The 17,961-nt window shown below is 41.0% G+C and overlaps 1 protein-coding gene across 1 annotated transcript in view; it reads right to left on the bottom strand.

Moving 5' to 3' along the window:
- Positions 1-14,051: 14,051 nt before the first annotated feature.
- The window catches only part of LOC103048463 (gametocyte-specific factor 1), a 46,323-nt gene continuing 42,413 nt past the window's right edge, over positions 14,052-17,961 (bottom strand). Inside the window, exon 8 of the mRNA XM_088138520.1 lies at positions 14,052-15,070. Coding sequence (XP_087994646.1) covers positions 15,057-15,070 — 14 coding nt within the window. The 3' untranslated portion in view covers positions 14,052-15,056. The remainder of the gene's footprint in view (positions 15,071-17,961) is intronic.

Below are 17,961 nucleotides of genomic sequence, written 5' to 3'. Positions count from 1 at the left end.
AATGTTCCAATGTCTGGTGCTGGCAACAGGGCTACCATATCTGGGCGCAAAAACCCAGCCAACTACAGTACTGAAGAGATAAGTCCCTGCTTGTTGCCCTCCAGCCATTGGCCTGAGTTTTGCAGCCCAGATATGGTAGCCCTGCTTACAGGAACAATCCCCTGCCTTGCCATTTCCCTTAAAAGTTTCCAATCCTATTTCTGCTAAATGCAGCGTAAGCTCATAATTGCTGCCTCTGCTGTCCTCACTTTCTCTCAAAGTTCATGCCACCGTTTACGAGCCTCTTCTTTCTTCCTCATCGGTGGTTCTGGAAGTCAACGCTGACCTGGAACCACTCCTGTATTGCTTCTTCTTCAGAGGACGGGCAATTCAATCTTCTTTTCCACTTGCATGACCCAACTTTCTCAACCATGCAGGAATTAAGAGAATGTCCGTGCACACACAGCACTCCAACTGCTTACCAACCACAGCAGCTTTGTTGCCCTTCCTATCAGGGACTGAAAAGGAGATGTTTCAGTGATGAGAATGCCTGCTTGTTGTGGTGTGGCAGCTTTTGATTTAGCAACTGGCTAAGCTTAAACATTTGTTCTCCATCCTGAGGGAAGTTTCCTATTATAAAGCTTCCCTAATATAAATAAGTAAACCCAGCAATCCTGGCTGGCTATAAACTATTTCTCCTTTGCAGCAGGGCTGGCTTTCTAACAATAGCCCCTGTAGAAACAAAATAGCGCTGCGCTGCCATCTATCAGCAGTCTCCAGTACTACATCACACTCTGGCTCCAATGTAGACCCTTGTAGGGAAGACATTAGAGGAGGATGCACAAAGAACAAACAAACGATTGAGGCCAATAAATCCCATCTTTCGCCAAAGCTTCCGTGCAGCTGCGCGGAAATAGCTTCAGCCCAGCCAATCCATCGCTTTTCCTCCAAGCCCTCCAGGGGAAGGCAAGTGCTGGAAAGGAGCTGAGAGAGAGAGAGGAAACTGTAGCCATGGCAGCTGCATTAAGCTATTGATTTGATCCGGGGGGATCAATAGCTATTAAATGAACAACGAAAGCAGGTGCTAGGAGCATCCATTGAGAACAGTTGAGCGTCAAGGAAATAAAATAGGGAAATGCAACAGGCAGCTGTGCCAGAAGCTCCTTCAGAGAGTGAATGCAAGAGCGCAGCCTATCGACTTTTTGCCAGGTATGCATTTACAGGTAGGCCTCACTCACTGACTGCCTCATTTAGTGACTGTCCAAAGTTATGATGGTGTAAAAAAAAAGCTTTGTGACCAATCCTCACATTTACGAACTTTGCAGTGTCCTGTGGTCATGTGATCTCCATTTGTGCACTTCACAACCAGCTTCTGACAAGCAGAGTTAACGAAGAACGTGGAAGTAAAATTGTAAGTTGTGGTCCCGTGATGTCTCACTTAACAGCTAAATGGGAAGTGACGTCATAAGCCCATTGCAGTCATGTGATTTTCTGCTTAGCAACCGCTTAGCAATGGAGTTGCTGGTCCCAATTGTGGTTGCTAAGCAAGGACTACCTGTATGCAAATCTCCATCTTGTGGAACTAATGGACAAGCAGCTCTGTTGCTGGGTCAGGCCAACATGTTTTTTCCACTTAGAAAGGACATGATTTGAGATTTGGGTGGCATGAATACCTATGGTATGACAAAGCTAAGGTTAACATAGATTTCAAAAATCATTATGTCAGTCGGGCCATCCTACAGTACAGGTAGTCCTTGACTTACCACCATTTGAAGTTATGATGGTGCTGAAAAAGGAGACTTACGACTGGTCCTCGAAGTTGTGGCCATCCCAGCACCCCCATGGTCATGTGATTGCGATCTGGGTACTTGGCAACCCGTTCACACTTATGATCAATTGCCAAGCACTCCATGATCACATGATTACCATTTGCAACCTTCCATGCTGGCTTCTCCAGAAAGTCAAAGGGGAAGCTGGCAGAGATCGCAAGTTGCTGGGGTAAGTCTCCCCCACCTGCACACCCTTCCCCAGCCCCTCTGTGCTCACAGTGCACAGCACCTTTTGCACATCCCCATGCACCCTCCCTGACCTGCACCACACCCCCACTTGCACACTCTTCCCCAGCCCCTCTGCGCTTGTGCTGCACAGCACCTCTTGCATCCTCATGCACTCTCCCTGACCCACACTGCACTGCCGCACACCCTCCCCAACTTGCACAGCACCTCTTGCATACCCTATGCACTCCTGTGCACCCTCTCCTGCACCCCCGCACTCCCTACCCCATCCAGCAATAGCCACTTACCTGCCTGCCAGCCTGGACTGCAACTTCCCCACTGATTTTGGTTGTGAAAAGTTGGCAGGAAGTTGCCTCGCCTAACGACCATGGGATTCAGTTAACAGCAGCAACCAGGACAGCAGGAATTGCCATCACTAACCAATGTGGTCACGCTTTATGACCGCATAGCTTAGTGACGGAAATTCCGGTCCCAATTGTCATTGTAAGTTGAGGACTATCTGTATGGAATAAATATAAATCTAGGTTGTGCCCAAAAATACCTCTGTGGCTATCAACACAAGAAGCATTTTGAGGCCGAGAAATGATAAGTAAACATAGATGGTTAACTTATCATGATGTACTAGATTTTTCTCAAGGGGATTGTAAAATGAAATCAAGAGAAAATTTGACAAAAGGAAAATTTGACAACAGAAGGTCAATGGTTTTCTTATGTACAATTATTAGAAAGGTTTAAAGTGGATAAAAGATTTTATGGTTTTGAACAAGACAGACTTAGTTTGAAACAGAATTATGCACCAATGATGAACGTGTTATTGCTAAAATGTATAAACCTTTGCTGAAATATGAAACAGAAGAAGAGCAAGTAAAATAATGTATGATAAAATGGGCTAAAAATTTTGGCTATAATGTACAAATGGATCAATGGGAAAATATGTGGTTGAAAGGACTGAAATTCACATTAAATTTTAGCCTTAAAGAGAATTTTTATAAAATGATGTATCATTGGTATTTGTCACCAGAAAATTGTCTAGAATGTATAAAAGTACTTCGAATCTTTGCTGGAAATGTGTACAACATGAACATTTTTCATGTTTGGTGGACATGTAAAAAGGCTAAAAAAATTTGGATACAAATGCATAAATTAATTCTGAAGATTTTAAAGGTTAAAGTACAACTGAAACCAGAGACTTCTTTTCAGACTAATGGACAGGCAACTGGAAAAAAGTCATGGAACCTTTGTTTTTATATATGACAACTGCAGTGAGATTATATGTTCAAAAGTGGAAAGGTTTGCAACTACCCACAATGGGGGAATGGTTGGTGAAGATGATGGAACTTACAGAGATGCTAAATTAACTTCTTTGATCAGAGCTAAGACAATATCTAGATTTATGGCTGACTGGAAACCCCTTATAGACTTTTTTGCATGAAATGGGAAAAGATGCACTTATGACTTGTGGTTTTGATGATTAGGAAAAAACAAGATAATAGAAAAGAGCACTTTTTTTTTGTAATCAGAGTAAGAAATAATTTTGTAATCATGCTTATATTTGCTGCAAAGGAAATCGGAAGCTGCTTCTATTTCTTTTTAATCCTTCTTTCTGAACTTTTTTCTTTCTGTCTTTGTTCTCTTTATTCTGTATTAGTTTGTGTTAGTTTTTATGTTTTAAAACTTTTTTTCTTATATGAATTTTATTAAGAGACACATTTTTTTCTTCTCAGTTTTTAGTCGTTCAAAGGGAAAACAAGGGGTGTGTGTGGAATTCTCCTAGGCATCCTTTCCTCTTTTCTTTCTTTTTCTGTCTCTTTGCTTTTCTAATTCCATCCTATTACCGCTGGCTCAAATCCTGAATAGAAATGAGTCCCTGGGCCCTGCCCACACCATCACTCTCTGAACAGCTGATGAGAATTTTTATCCTGTTGCAAATAGCATTTCTGATAGAAAATTTTATTTAGATGGACATGGGGTAAAGGTTTAAACTCATCCCACCATCTATCAGCCACCTTAAGCTTGTTTTGAGCACCCTGCAGCTACTAATTCTAATAAAAATTAGTTACCCTCAACATTACATCAATTGCTTCATGTAATACGTAGTTTGGGCCCTATGTAAAACAAGGTGGTGGTAACGGTGTGGGAACATCACTTCCATTGTGTCTAGTGTACTCAACTGAAAAACAAGTAGAATGAGACCGTGCTCTTGGGAGCTCAGCTATATTTCATAGTCCAACACAATATATATCCATCTGCTGCAGGTGATATCCCATAAAAGTGCTTCTTATAACAGGATGAAGCATTTAAATATTTGTGATGCAGTTCTTGGAGCTGGCCTCCTTCCATGATATATGAGCAGCTTTCCCTGTTTTCACATTGATTGAATTTTGCTGCAGTGAAATCATATTTTTGAAATATGTTAATACACCTTTATTAATAGTTTATGGCTTCTTTCCATCCACTTAGCAGGCACCTCAGGTTTTCTCACCCAAACTCCTGAAGAAAAATAATTCAGCAAAATCAAATGGAATGCTGAGGAACTTAGTAGGTAGCAGAGCAGGCCTGTATGTCCAGCAGGTTAGCTTTTATTTTGTTAGTCTGGCCATGCTCTAAGAATATGGGACCGCAGGCTAGGGACTGAGGCCTGGATCAAATAGGGTGGACCTTAAAATTCCCCCCAAGAGGAGGACATGATAAAAAGAACAGCAGTTTGTTTGTGGTTTCTTTTAACAAATGAATCTAACAACAACAAATCCTGTAACAATAAAAAGTAACGTTAGATGTGTAGTCACCAAACCTCACAGACTCTCTTCCTCTCTACAAGTATTTCTCTTTCATACACATACTGAACATTTGCTGTTCATTCACCAGTACCACCTCTTATACCTACACCCACTGAGAGAAGATTTTTAGCTTCTTTACTAACAGACCATGGCAGCATCAGCCATCCAGCCAATAAGCTCTTAATTTGTAAGGGCTGCTCCTATGAGCAAGAAGAAAGCTTAGGTATTTACCTCAGGGGTCCCTAAGCTGTACACCCTCACCCCCATGCAGATTCCTTGGAGGATGTCAGTCCCACACCTATGTGTACTCTGAACCATCTCTGGATCTTGAACACATTGGGAAAGCAGATCTACCATAGTTGGGCTTTAAGGATGCTATGAATTTGGGGTCAGGTCTCCTAAAGACGATATTTGATTGAAATGAAGCCAGAATTAAGCTAACTCCAGACTAGGTAGGCATGCTTGCATCCATAACTCAAGCCAGTCACTTTAAAGAGAGCTCTTACCACCCTGCTTCCATTTCCGATGATTGACATCTAGCTAAGAAACTAGCAAAGCACTTAGCAAATGAGTTCATCATCTTAATTACAGTCCTGTGCACTCTAATTATAAAACAGCTAGGCAAGTCACTGAGTAGCTTAAGTTTTGAATAAGCCTTTTGGAAGAAACAGCGATTTGACCAATTTTGATGATGATATTGATGATGATTGTTTGCATCAAACCAAACTAACTAGTTGCTTCAAGAAGCTATAGTGACCAACATCAGAAAATACAGCTTTTCATGGCAGCTGTTGGTTATATTGTGGATGGGAGCTGCAAAGTGTCTATGGGACAAACATGGTCAGGAAAGGTTACTCTACAGTGCGCCCCTGTGACAACCCTGGCCATAATGAAATAACAGATCAGGATGTGGCATTATAAAGCATCTGCCAAGGCTAGTGTCTCTACATATTCCCATGACTGACTGCTAAAGTTTTCTGCTTTTGCAGCTACTCTTCCTTGACATTTCTGAACATAACCTTAAGCTAAGACATGTTTTAACAATGAACAGCAGCCTACTCCCTTGCCCTTTTCCTTTTGAGGAGCAGCAAGAATTAAACCCACAGACAAAGGTATGAGCCCACAAGTGACAGCAAGAGTAGGTCCCACAGCCACGTTGCCCCAGAGTCCCCACACCTTGGGTGAAAATATATTGGTTACACTTTATAAACATAACCTTATTAAACCTAGCATGAGAGATTTCGGTCTCAAATTCTGCTTGTGTATGAATGATAAGGGCCTGGAGCTCTGGAGGCTGATTAAAACTAATATAACATTCATTTTCGTTTTCATGGCAAGATTGGGAGCACAATGCAAGTTACTTTCAGCTTCTACTATCCACCAATGATTTACGTCCATACCGAATCGCATACCGTATCTGAAGTTCTTTTATACTACCCCAAGTAATTGTGTATTATTTCTTTATTACATTTTTAAAAATTAAAAAGCAGGTAGGGTGGATACATCAGCAGGATAATTCAGGAAGTAACAAATTTATGCAGTGAATATGCCAAACAACTCTTTTGGTTTTGATTTCAAACAAGAAAATTGCTTTTACGTAAATTCAAATAATCCAGGAAAAAAACAAAACCTCAAGAACTCGAGATGCAATCAAGGCAAATGGCACCATAAGATACCCAATTTTGACTACATAAAAAACAAATTATAGGAAAGGTTTAATAGGTATGTCTGGAAGACTTCCAAGAGTCAGTCAACATCATGTATCCAAAATCAAAATAGTTCCCACCCACATCAAATATGTCACAAACACCCACTCCATATTCTCAGCCATTTGAAAATATATTTTTCTATTTAGAAAAACTTCCATTCCAGTTCCTATTCATCTGGTGCCAAATCTATTTCCAAAATAACTCAACAAAGGTTTTTTACTTTTAGTGGAATTGTATGCATTTCCAGTAGCTCCTCCAATATTGTTATTATAGAGAATATTTTCCCATAGAATAAAAATCTGTTTAAACATCTGTTCCAGATTGACAGATCACCGCTATTTATTGGTCACCATTTCTATGATCTGAGGGTAGCAGTGGCAGGAGATGGAACTGACAATACAGTTATTTGTCCAGGGCTACTTATTAGGGATATCTATGATTCTAATTAGGAGTTGGAAACTTCCCAAACTCCAAGTATTGTATGACATCAAAGCACATCAATTTGTAGAAGAGAGATGGTGATTCTCCTGCATTTAAAAGCTGTATTTTAAAGTAACTTTTATAAAGTACAAATGCAGTTAAAATACACTTGACAATTATCCATAATATCTTTTTAAAATTCTGTTATTTAGAAGTAGTATCCTTTCAGAATACAGTAGTTTACTAAGAAGGATGGGGAACTAGTGGTGTTCCATACTGCTAAAACTCAGCTCTCAACACGTCATCATTTGCTAGGCTGGCTGGAGCTGCTGGAAGTTGAATTCAGACTAGGTTCCTTATCCTGAGAAAAGCAATAACACCACTATGATCAAAATATAAGCATGATTGGTTGTAAGCTCAATCTTTCCAACCTTCCCATCTTCATTAAGGAAGAGAAGATCTCCTGGTTGAGCTTATGTCACACTATCAAAACAAATCAATCTTCCATGAGGATCATCAGACCAGTGGATATCTTAAAGGATAGTGATAATAAACACAGAGGGAACAGGAGATGCCCCAGGTCAGAAACAAGAGGAATGATGGGACATAGAGATGTACTAGGCCTTTCACAAAAGGTTGGAAAAAAGTATTGCCTGATGACAGCAAAGGAGGAGCCTGTTTCAAGTTTAAATACTGATTTTAACTGATTTTCCTATGGTTTTAGATTCTGTATTTTGTTCTACTGCATAAGCTATCTTGAGTGGCTACATAAACAGAAAGGCAAACTATGTATCTAACAATAAATAATAATAAATGGGTGCAAGAGAGAGGCCAAAATGTGATGGACCTGATATTGCAGGTAATAAATAGCTGTTTGGGGCAAATCTTTCTATTGTGGAAGGATTTCCATTGTGAAGGAAGCTCTCCTGAAAGGCTTCCAAGTAGCCAAAAGGATCTATTCTTGCCTACATCTCTTAAGGTCTGACTGGGACTCTGCCAACATCAATTCTGGTTCAAACACAAATGTTAGAGTGAGTCCATGGTCCAGCTCACACTCTTAGTCGCATTTCTTCCTTGAAAAAACAGATAGATTATTATTTGGTTTATTGGGGTTATCCCCTAGCTATATGCTCTTTGGGAAAGCTAAGGCAGAGCAAAAAGATAGAAAGTTTCGCATCTCCAGTATCATGAGGTTGTGCATGCTCCTTTTGTTATATCTAGATACTGATGTCCCACCCTCAGTGATGAAACTAGGTAACAAGATTCCCTACCAGGATTACCTCTGGGTATACTCAGATATCAAACTTGTGGCACATGTGTTGCTAAATTGCCCATTATATCACACCCATCTTGAACTTATACAATTAGTTGTTAGCAAGCTTTCCCACCTATCATAATCAGTGATTATAAAGCAGCTACAAGACCAATATATTGAAATAGCTAAGGTCACAAAATGTTTAACTATAGCAGTGGCTATAGCAGCTGGTGGATTTGCTCTGTCTAAGTCTGGGGTTCTGTTACAGGTAGTCCCCAGTTTAAGAACAAGCTCCGTTCCCAAGGTCTGTCCATAAGTCAAATTTGTACGTAAGCTAGAACAGTATTATTGTATAATATTGTATAAGTAGTATTGTATAATTAACTTGAACCATTGTGTATTTAACTCAAATTTTGCCACAATAGGCTCCATTTTTATCTATGGGTCATCCTTAAACTGGGCGTTCTTAACCCAGGAACTACCTGTATTCTATTTACTACTATATTCCTTGACTGCTTCATATTTCTTCTATTAATATCTGTAGAAAATTTTGCCAGTCATGACAAACTCTGTCTATGCTGGGTTTGACTCACACCATATTGGACCTCCATTGTATATTGCACCATTGTTCAACTACACTCAGCTTTTATTTCCCTTCTAATCAAGAACACCAGCATTACACAATTATATCCCCACCTGTGATGGAGGGCATGAGCCGGGAGGATTCTGGAATGGAGTTTCAAGGTTGCAGGGGGGAGGGAGAGACATTTCAAGGAAAGCAACTCCTCTGGCCCCAGATGGACAGGATAAAAGTCAAGAGGAGGAGTCTGGCACCCCCCAAAGGGCATGATGGTTATAGTTGCTGTCGTTGGGGGATTAGAGTTAGTCTGGCAAGATTCTGTCTATTAGATGCAAGCTAATAAAGAAGCTGAGCTGAATTCTGGACTGTCTCGTGGTGATTATTGGGCTGAACCTGACATCAATCTCGCCAATCCCTTGCCTTTCAGAGATCCATCATCCTAGCTCCTGTTCCATAGCATCTTCAGTAACCCTGAAGAATCAAGAGATGGTTCTTGCGTGAGGCCCTGAAAATGATTCCTGAGTTCGTGATGTAGGTTACCTTTTGTATCTTTTGCTTCTAGTTGTTATTCTCATCCCCTGAACTTGCTCTTTTGTCATTTTTCTTATGTATTGCTTCCTCTAACAGTTTCTGTTGTAGCACTTCCTTTATTTGACTTGATAAATCTTCATTCTCCTCGTGTACTGAAATGTGGCCATTCACTGCTTCACTCCTCCAGTGTTGTCTTCAAGGATGTTGCAGGCTTGACCTTGGTGCAAAAGTATGCCAGGTTATTTTCAGGCAGGAACCCAAACACTACAGGTCATGATTGCAGATTCTTGTCCATCATCATTTTTGTTTTTTTAAAGTACCAACAGTAAAAACCTTTAATTTCTTCTTGTTCCTTTCTCAGAATAACCAAGTTACTTTTTTTGTCAGTCTTGTTTTTTTTGAACAAGAACTGATAAGGGACTAAAATATTACTGATGGAATCAACTGACTCCTTATATACTATTGTCTAGATGAGAAGCTACAGCTGTTTTCATATAAATTAACTTTAATAAAAGACTTTAGTTCTACTCTATATTATGTACTGACCTGAGCACCCTTAAATAATAGGAAAAACATGAATTCCTTCAACTCAATTATCTCATGTACTGTAAGTAGTGAACTACAAGATTGAATGTAAGAATATGTCAGTCACTTAGTACAGGTGAGACTTGTAATATGCAGAACTCTCACATTAAGCAAAGCCCACCATTATTAATCAATATGTAGTTCCACAAATAAAGTCATGGCAAAAGTATCTCTCTCTGTTTATTCATGAGACAGGCTTCAGCATCTGTCATAGACAGAATAATTATAGTGCAAAATTTGGCCTGTATTTAGATTGAGAAATATTTATCCAAAGGAGAGCCTTGACTATATTCATGTTTACTTGTAATGCCCTTCTAACTTCACAGCTGTAGAGTGCTACTTACAATTAACTCATTTCTATAAAATTGCACAAGAAGTTGGAAAGATCCTCTTGCAAAAAGGAATAAAGTTCATGGACTTAGCCGGTGCTACTTCAAACATAAGCAACAAAGGCTCTTTGGGATAGCCACAATCTCGATTCCCTCTAATAAAGGAAATGTACACCTTTTCAATATTAACATGCTATTAAGATAGGTGAGACTTTTACTAAAGTGAGCCTACCTAAATCACAGAATTGAAAACAAGGAGAACTCTCATGACACAAACTTTTGTGGCATACGGTCCCTTTTATTAGAAGCACTGAATGTTATCCTGCAATGGTTGGTTGCTTAAATTAGGGTCAGGAAGGAGATGAAAAGCAGAAGTTTCAGATAGTGATTACTTTCTTGACAATGGTCATTTAAAAAACAGACATTAGATGTGATAGTATACTTGTACCGGTGATCTGTTCACACAAAGAATGGGGTAAGACAGTAATTGACAAGAAACATACATTAGTATTTCTGCCAGTTCAGCAAAATCCCGAGTTTTTCCTAGATACCGAAGACATAAATGCTGTAAACTCCTACATCAACTCCTCTTTCTCAACCCCAAACCTGTTTTGGTGGTGTTGCAGAGTATCCAGGGAGGCTCAGCTGGGAGAGACTAATACCGCCCCCGCCCCCCAATCATCCTTGTCTTCAACCCAGGTCTCAGTTATGTATGTCAAGTCAGCCCTCTCATCCATAGTCCAGTTATGGATGAGAGAGATATTACTGGCATTCCCAGAAAATAGAAATGATGTGTGGTTGCAGTATAGCATTTGTATGGCCATATGCTCACTTGCCTAGAAACAGCATAAAGGTAAACTGGGATGAGAGAGAGCACGGTAGAAGGTTAGAGGGATGAATGGGAAACAACCTCATCTTTTCCCTCCCCATGGCGACCATTTTGAGAGAAAGATCTACGACATGCTCTCAGCATTTCAGAGCTGTCCACAATTTCACCCAAAAGTTGCCTATCCTAGCCACAGTACATAATAAAACATTACTCTCTTCCTACCTGTGACATATCACACCATTGCGAGAAAGGATCAGTAATTCATTCTCACTCAAGACTCTTCCATTCTCTGCTCATTTTAAGGAACAGAAAAAAGTATTACGTTTGTGTATAAATAAATAAATAAATAAATGAAAAACCAACTCTACACTATAAATATCAAAGATAGGGTCTTCAGCCTTCTGTATTAGTTTACATTTTCAAAAAATTAAGAATTTTTGCTAACATTGAGTATTTCTTCTAGTTGTATACAGACTATTCATTTTTGTAAAGTGTCATGCCCTAGAAACCTATACCACTGCAGAAATACATTTGTTATTCCAACTGCTATGTCTATATGAACAGTCAGTGCATTTTTGAATAAGCAGTTACAAGAAGTTAAGCCATCTTAATTAAGATGCTATCTGAAGTCCCATATTTGCAGTAAACTTTGATAATTTAAATGAATGTTTTAGTACTAGGAACAAGCTGCACTCAGAATATATGGATGGAAACAACAGTGTTGTTTCAGTCCATGTATTACTTCCCAAATGTTCCATGGGGCGGAGGAGAAAGGAATCACAGATGCTGTAATGCAGCAAAGTCTACTTTTGCAGACAGAAGACTGACTTTACATGAAAAAGAGCAGACCAGCTCTCTCAGCTGCCACCACATTCCTATTGAAGACTATCTAGCAAATTATAAGAGCGTGAAGTTACCAATTGATTTTCTACTGGTGCTTTAACGAAGTGTTATCTTGTAACTGACTAACAGTTACAAGCCTGTGGCACAAAGGAGCACAAGGCTGATTTACAGGTGACATTCCAGTGATACGGAACATTCCAGCCAAGCAGGACAACAGGACTTGTGTATTTAAAAATGTTTACCACCGCCATCTGTCTAAATGAATCTAAGCATCCTTGGAATCCCAACTGGTCTTTTTAGCCTCTCCAGTGTCACATGACACTGAAGTATCATTTTGTGACAAACCCTGACATGCTTTTAAAGCTTGACAGAACCCCCAAATGCCCTGTTTCCCAAAATGGAAAGTCTGAGAGGCTCAAATTCTTAGTGCCTTTTCAAGGCAAAACTCTTTTGCACAGTAGCCTGTCTAATTTTAATTGGCTAACTCCATTATTCAGATATAGGTTTGCTTAGATGGACCTAGCCCACTTAGGAAATTTTATAATTGCTGGCTAGGCTTCTGATAACAGGGATGACATAAATCATTGGGCAGGCAACAAATGCACCTCTCCTCTAAGGGACTAACCACAGAGATTTATATGAATTGAAGAGCCTACCTAATAGCATTTAAGCAGGAGGCTAAGATGCTCTAGCAGCTGTCTCTGCAGTTTGTTCAGAAGCCCAAAATTCTATACAAGCAGTTCATATGTAACTAACTTTGACTTTGATTTGGAATATAATACAGTTAGTTGTTTACTTACCTTGTTCTGTTTTCCTTTTCTCCAAATAAACTTTTATATATCTAAAATTTTGGTTTTATTATTTCAAAAGGAAACACTAAAGACCTCCTCAAATGCAAGATTGTATAGTACACAATTACCCCTTACATTCACAGCATTTTCACATTTATGTTTTGGGTTTGGAGGAAGAATATCTAGACTTGGAAGGGGAGGGGGAGTCTTTCCCCTAGAAAGGAGGGGAAAGGAACCGAAAGGAGGAGTCTGGCAGAATAGTTTAGAACTTGCAGATAGTGCAAGTTGGACAGATAATGAACTTCAGTTACTTCAACTTGAGAGGTGTCAACCTATTGTCTTTTTTTTTTTAATTGAGGAAATCTTTTGCAATACAGCTCTGGTAGGGGTATACAGGTAGTCCTCATTTAGCGACTGCCTTGTTTAGCGACCATTTGCAGTTACGGCAGTGATGAAAAAGTAACTTTGCGACCAATCCTCACATTTATGATTTTCGCAGGTCTGTAAAATAAAGGAAAGCTGAAGTAAGATCATGAGCACAATCGCAGTTTCACTTAGCAACTGCTTTGCTTAACGACCAAGTTGCCAGTCCCAATCGTGGTTGCTAAACAAGGACTACCTGTATGTGGATATGCATGCAAGGGGTCCCCTTGCATGCATATCCAACTGATATGCAAGTGATGTTATCATACAAGTACCATAACTTACAAACTTGCATCAGACAAGTACGATTATGTCACTTGTGCATTTTAACCTTTTGATAGTGTTATGGTTTGCTGCAGTCACTGTTGGAGATATAAATATTTTTAAGGTTATTAGAGATAGCTTTTGCTGTATTGATAAAAAATAAATACCAACCTCTTTGATTAGGTTAACTTTGGTTGGAAGAAAGTAAGTTTTGAGTTTCAAAAAATAAGCTCTTCAAAGTCCAAACTACTGACATATTTGACTCTATGGCTGTGCAGCACTTTGGATTTAAAGGTAGAGATCTCCCCCAGATTGTGCTGGGATGTTTGCGCAGCTCTTCCCCACAACTCCTTAAAGTATCTGTGTAATTCTTCCAGGATCACATTAGCCACAGTGAGACCCTGAGAAAAATTGCTTGGTATATGGAGTTGCTGTGCATGTGCACCCCTCCATGCTCTAAGGCAAATTCAATGTGCTATAGAATCCTATTTTGCACACCAACAGAAATGAACTCTGCACTTATTCCTCCTTGCAGTACTGCTCAGATAGCTAAATAAGTAGTAAGGGGACCAGAATACTTCTGAGGGCTAGAAAATGGCCTCTCATCCACACCAACTGGTTGCCTTCCAATATTCTGTGTTAACTGCTTTTCATAAAATTAAGAGTCAACAACTTGATTACTAAGAAATGTTTTAATAAAACTTTTAAATTGAGTTTCAGTAATCTTTTTTGCAGAAACAGTCAGAAAAAGGGACAAAGATATTTTACCAGAAATTGAAATAACTGCTCCTCAGCATCTAGAATGACTGTATCAACATAAAAATTTACAACCTTCCTAAACAAGAATACATTTGTATTTGGGCTTAACCACTGAAACTAGCCAGAGTGGGGCAATGAAGAAATTCTTCAAATAAACTGTCAGTCTTGATTCAGCAACTGAAGATGTCATTTCCCCTCAAATTACAGACCCCCAAAACCTGTAGGAGGGACCATCAATGACCAACTTATATTTATCAAAATACATCTGAACGTGCTAAAAGACAGCTTTCTGCATATACAAAGGTGTAAGGAATACGAGTAGAGCACTGCTTCTTGTCTTGTTTCTATAAAATAAACCAACAAAAAGCAAAATAATTAAGAATTATTCTTAATTAAATCAAATAATTAAATCATAAATCATTCAGGAAAATAACCCAAAATTGCAGCATCAGATTTGTGTGCTAGGAAATAGATTATCTTGGAAAAGGGGATGAATCTTGATTCTTCATATCAAGGCATTTAACTGGAGTGGAAAATACGTGGCTTTCCAAATGTTGCAGGATTCCAATTCTTGGGAGCTGCAGCCAGCATTGTCAATGATAAGGAATGCTGGGAATTGCACTTCAATAACATCTAGAAAGCTCCAGGGTCCTCAACACTAAAGTAAAGCATTTTCATTGTCTGGAAATTTCTCCTACTTTTTATCCTTGCTTTTATATAAAGCTCATTTATTTTACGGGGCTTTTAGGTGTGAGGTTCTGTGTGCATAGTAACAATTAAGTAATAGACTGTTGGCAACTATATTGTTAACTGCTGCATATACAGTTAAGAGCTTGAATTGTTTAGTTTTGCCACCTCAAAGAGGAAAGCAATTTGGTCTCAGTCTCTTTGCTGGCACTTCAATCTTTCTGAGAGTAGGTAATGAATACTTGAGAACCAATGGAAGGAACAGCTTCTGCCATGGCCTTCAATTTTCAGCATCTGCAATTAAATTAAAAGCAAGCAGTTTTAGATCTCAAAATAGAAGCTATGATAATCCACACACAGGAAGTGTCAGGCAAACCAGTTTTGTGGCTGCATAACAGCCATTACCTCAAGAAAACACCACCAATTCTTTACACAGCACGCTTATAGTGATAGGTAGGTCAAACAAAACATCTTAACCAGAATGATAAGCAAGTGCAGAATCTGTCTTACCAATATGTATTGTGGCCTGAAGTTACAGATCTTATAGTCATCCAAGGAACTGGAAATTGGTTGAGATTTTTGCAATCTACTTGAACAAAGCAAGTTCTGTCAAACCATTCTTTGAATTAACCCTAGTCTGACAAATATATTCCTAGAAGAGTCTTTCTAAGCTATAGTTTGAAGCAATGGTTGAAGCACTCAGGAAAATAGTTTGGAAGCAGCTCTCCCCTATTCTTTTCCATATTTGGCACAATAGTTGAGATATTGGGAGACTAGTAGGGAGAACCCAATTGAAATCCATCCCTGCCATTGGAAGCTCAGTGGGTAACAATGTCTCAGACTAAGCTACTCATAAAGTTACTATTCTGGGGAAAATAGGAGAGGGTACTATGCATGTTCCCTTCAGCTCCTGGATGAAAGATGGGGTATAAATCAAATTAATGAATGTATAACTATGTCTCAGACTAAGCTGCTCATAAGCTTACTGTTCTGAGGAAAAATAGGAAGAAAGGGCGCTATACATGCTCCTTTCAGCTCCTGGATGAAAGATGGGGTATAAATCAAATTAACGAATGCATAAATATTTATATTTGTCATGGAGAAACTGTAATCCTAAGGCATAGTCTTTTTGGGGGGAAAAGTTCCATACGTTCTCTGCTAATTTCTCACCCACTGCTCCCCAGTAGAATTAGAATAAAAGTAGGAAACAGAGGGTAGGACAAAAACAAAACTGGAAATATAGTGAAGGCAGAATTATTACAGTATATATCTGCACTTAGCAAAATCACAATATTTGATGAAAGATAAGCAAGTCCCTAGAACAGAAATGTTAAGCTGGGGATCCTTTACAATCAGATCCTATCTGTATCTAGTCATTATGGCTAAGCTGCAGTAAAGTGTTAGAAAAAAATCAAGCTAAATAATATACCAAGGAACAACAGTTATTTCTGTAATTAAGCTATTTTCTTGTATCCTGGGAGTCAGAGTCTGGGAGGAAGTCTGGGAGTGCATGAGGATACTAGGATCCACCTTGTGGGTGAGAGACAGGAGGTGTGAGGGAGTGGGCGGGATGCCCACCCTGCCAACTAGTGAGAGAGGTCGTGCAGGAGGGCAGAGGGTGTGAGGGAGTGTAAGGTTCAGTGGGGGGTGGGTCCTGGCAGCGCCGAGAGCGTGAGCTGGTGTGCTGGGGCGACCCTCCCTCACCTGTGAGCATTTGGGTGTGAATGAGGATGACTGGTTGGAAGGAGGGACCCTTGCCCCGGATTAGAGACCCTGGAGATCCAGGATTGGAGGCATCTGGGCCTGGAACCCCTGGGGACTATGCGTTGGGCTACACTATTAATGTGGTGACGGGTAGGGGACAATATGGTGGGAGCTGGAGGGCAGGCCATCTTTGGGGAAGACGCCCCTGGTGTGTGTTACCGGTGGCGTGTTCTGCCCCTCCTGGCTCATTCCCAGGCCCTGGTCAGCAGGTTCGTAGGAGCCCTGGCCTTCGGCTGCTACTGCTGCTTAATGCCGAGTCAGTTAACAACAAGGCCCCCCTCCTATGTGACTTGATCAGTGAGGAGGGGGCAGACCTGGCATGCATTACTGAGACCTGGCTGGGGCCCGGGGGGGGTGCCCCTCTCGGAAATGTGCCCAGCTGGGTTCATGGTGTGGCACCAGCCAAGATGCCAGGGCAGGGGAGGAGGGGTGGCTGTTGTGATCCAGGAATCTCTAGTGGCCTTCAGGGGCATTGCTCCACAAGTTTCTGGCTGTAAGACACTGTTCATTAGGTTGGGTTCCCGTGAACAGTTGGGAGTTCTGCTATTGTATCAGCCTTCCTGATGCGTGGCAGCCTCCCTGCCTGAGCTGCTGGAGGCCATCTCAGGGCTGGTGGTGGAGTTCCCCAGGCTTATGGTTCTGGGGGACTTCAACCTGCTGCCCCTGGGACAGTCCTCAAATGCAGCTCGGGAGTTCATGGCTACCATGGCAGCCATGGGCCTGTCTCAAATTGTGCTGGACCCAACCCGAGACAGTGGCTACATGCCGGATTTGGTCTTTTTGTCGGAGCAATAGCAAAGTGATCTGAGGGGAGATTTACAGCTTTCCCCATTGTCATGGTCAGATCACGTCATGGTGACCCTGAATTTCTCCTATGCCACCCCCCTCCGCAGGGAGGCAGGACCCATGCGATTGGTCCGCCCCCGGTGCCTGATGGACCCGTCAGGGTTTCAGAGGGAGCTGGACAGTATTCCCATGGATCTGCTACACGGTCCAGCAGAGGCCTTGGCTGCTGCCTGGAACAGGGAGGTGGCTGGGGCCTTGGACAGGATCGCGCCTACGCGACCTCTCTTGCCACATCGGCCCCGACACTCCCTGTGGTTTACGGAGGAGTTGAGGCTGCTGAAGAGGGTCAAGAGAAGTCTAGAGCGCCACTGGAAGAAGACAAAGATAGAATCTGACCGAACACAGGTTAGAGCCACTATCAAGGCCTACACTGTGGCGATAAGAGCGGCGAAGCGCCAATACTTCTCTGCCCTTATTGTGTCCGCAGAATGCCACCCGGCGGCCCTGTTCAGGATCACTAGGTCCCTCCTTGGCAAGGGGGATGTGGGGATTCATTTGCAGGGCCGTGCGAAGGAATTTTCGGAGCACCTGCAGGACAAAGTTACTCGGATTCATTCCAAGCTAGACTCTGAGCG

This window comes from Python bivittatus, unplaced genomic scaffold, assembly GCF_059951505.1.
Source record: "Python bivittatus isolate LINGU-HERP-01145 unplaced genomic scaffold, Pbiv_v1 ctg000220_np1212, whole genome shotgun sequence".
NCBI classification, from domain to species: domain Eukaryota; kingdom Metazoa; phylum Chordata; class Lepidosauria; order Squamata; family Pythonidae; genus Python; species Python bivittatus.
The sequence above is the reverse complement of the archived record's forward strand: the minus strand, read 5'-3'. Positions and strand labels throughout refer to the sequence as shown.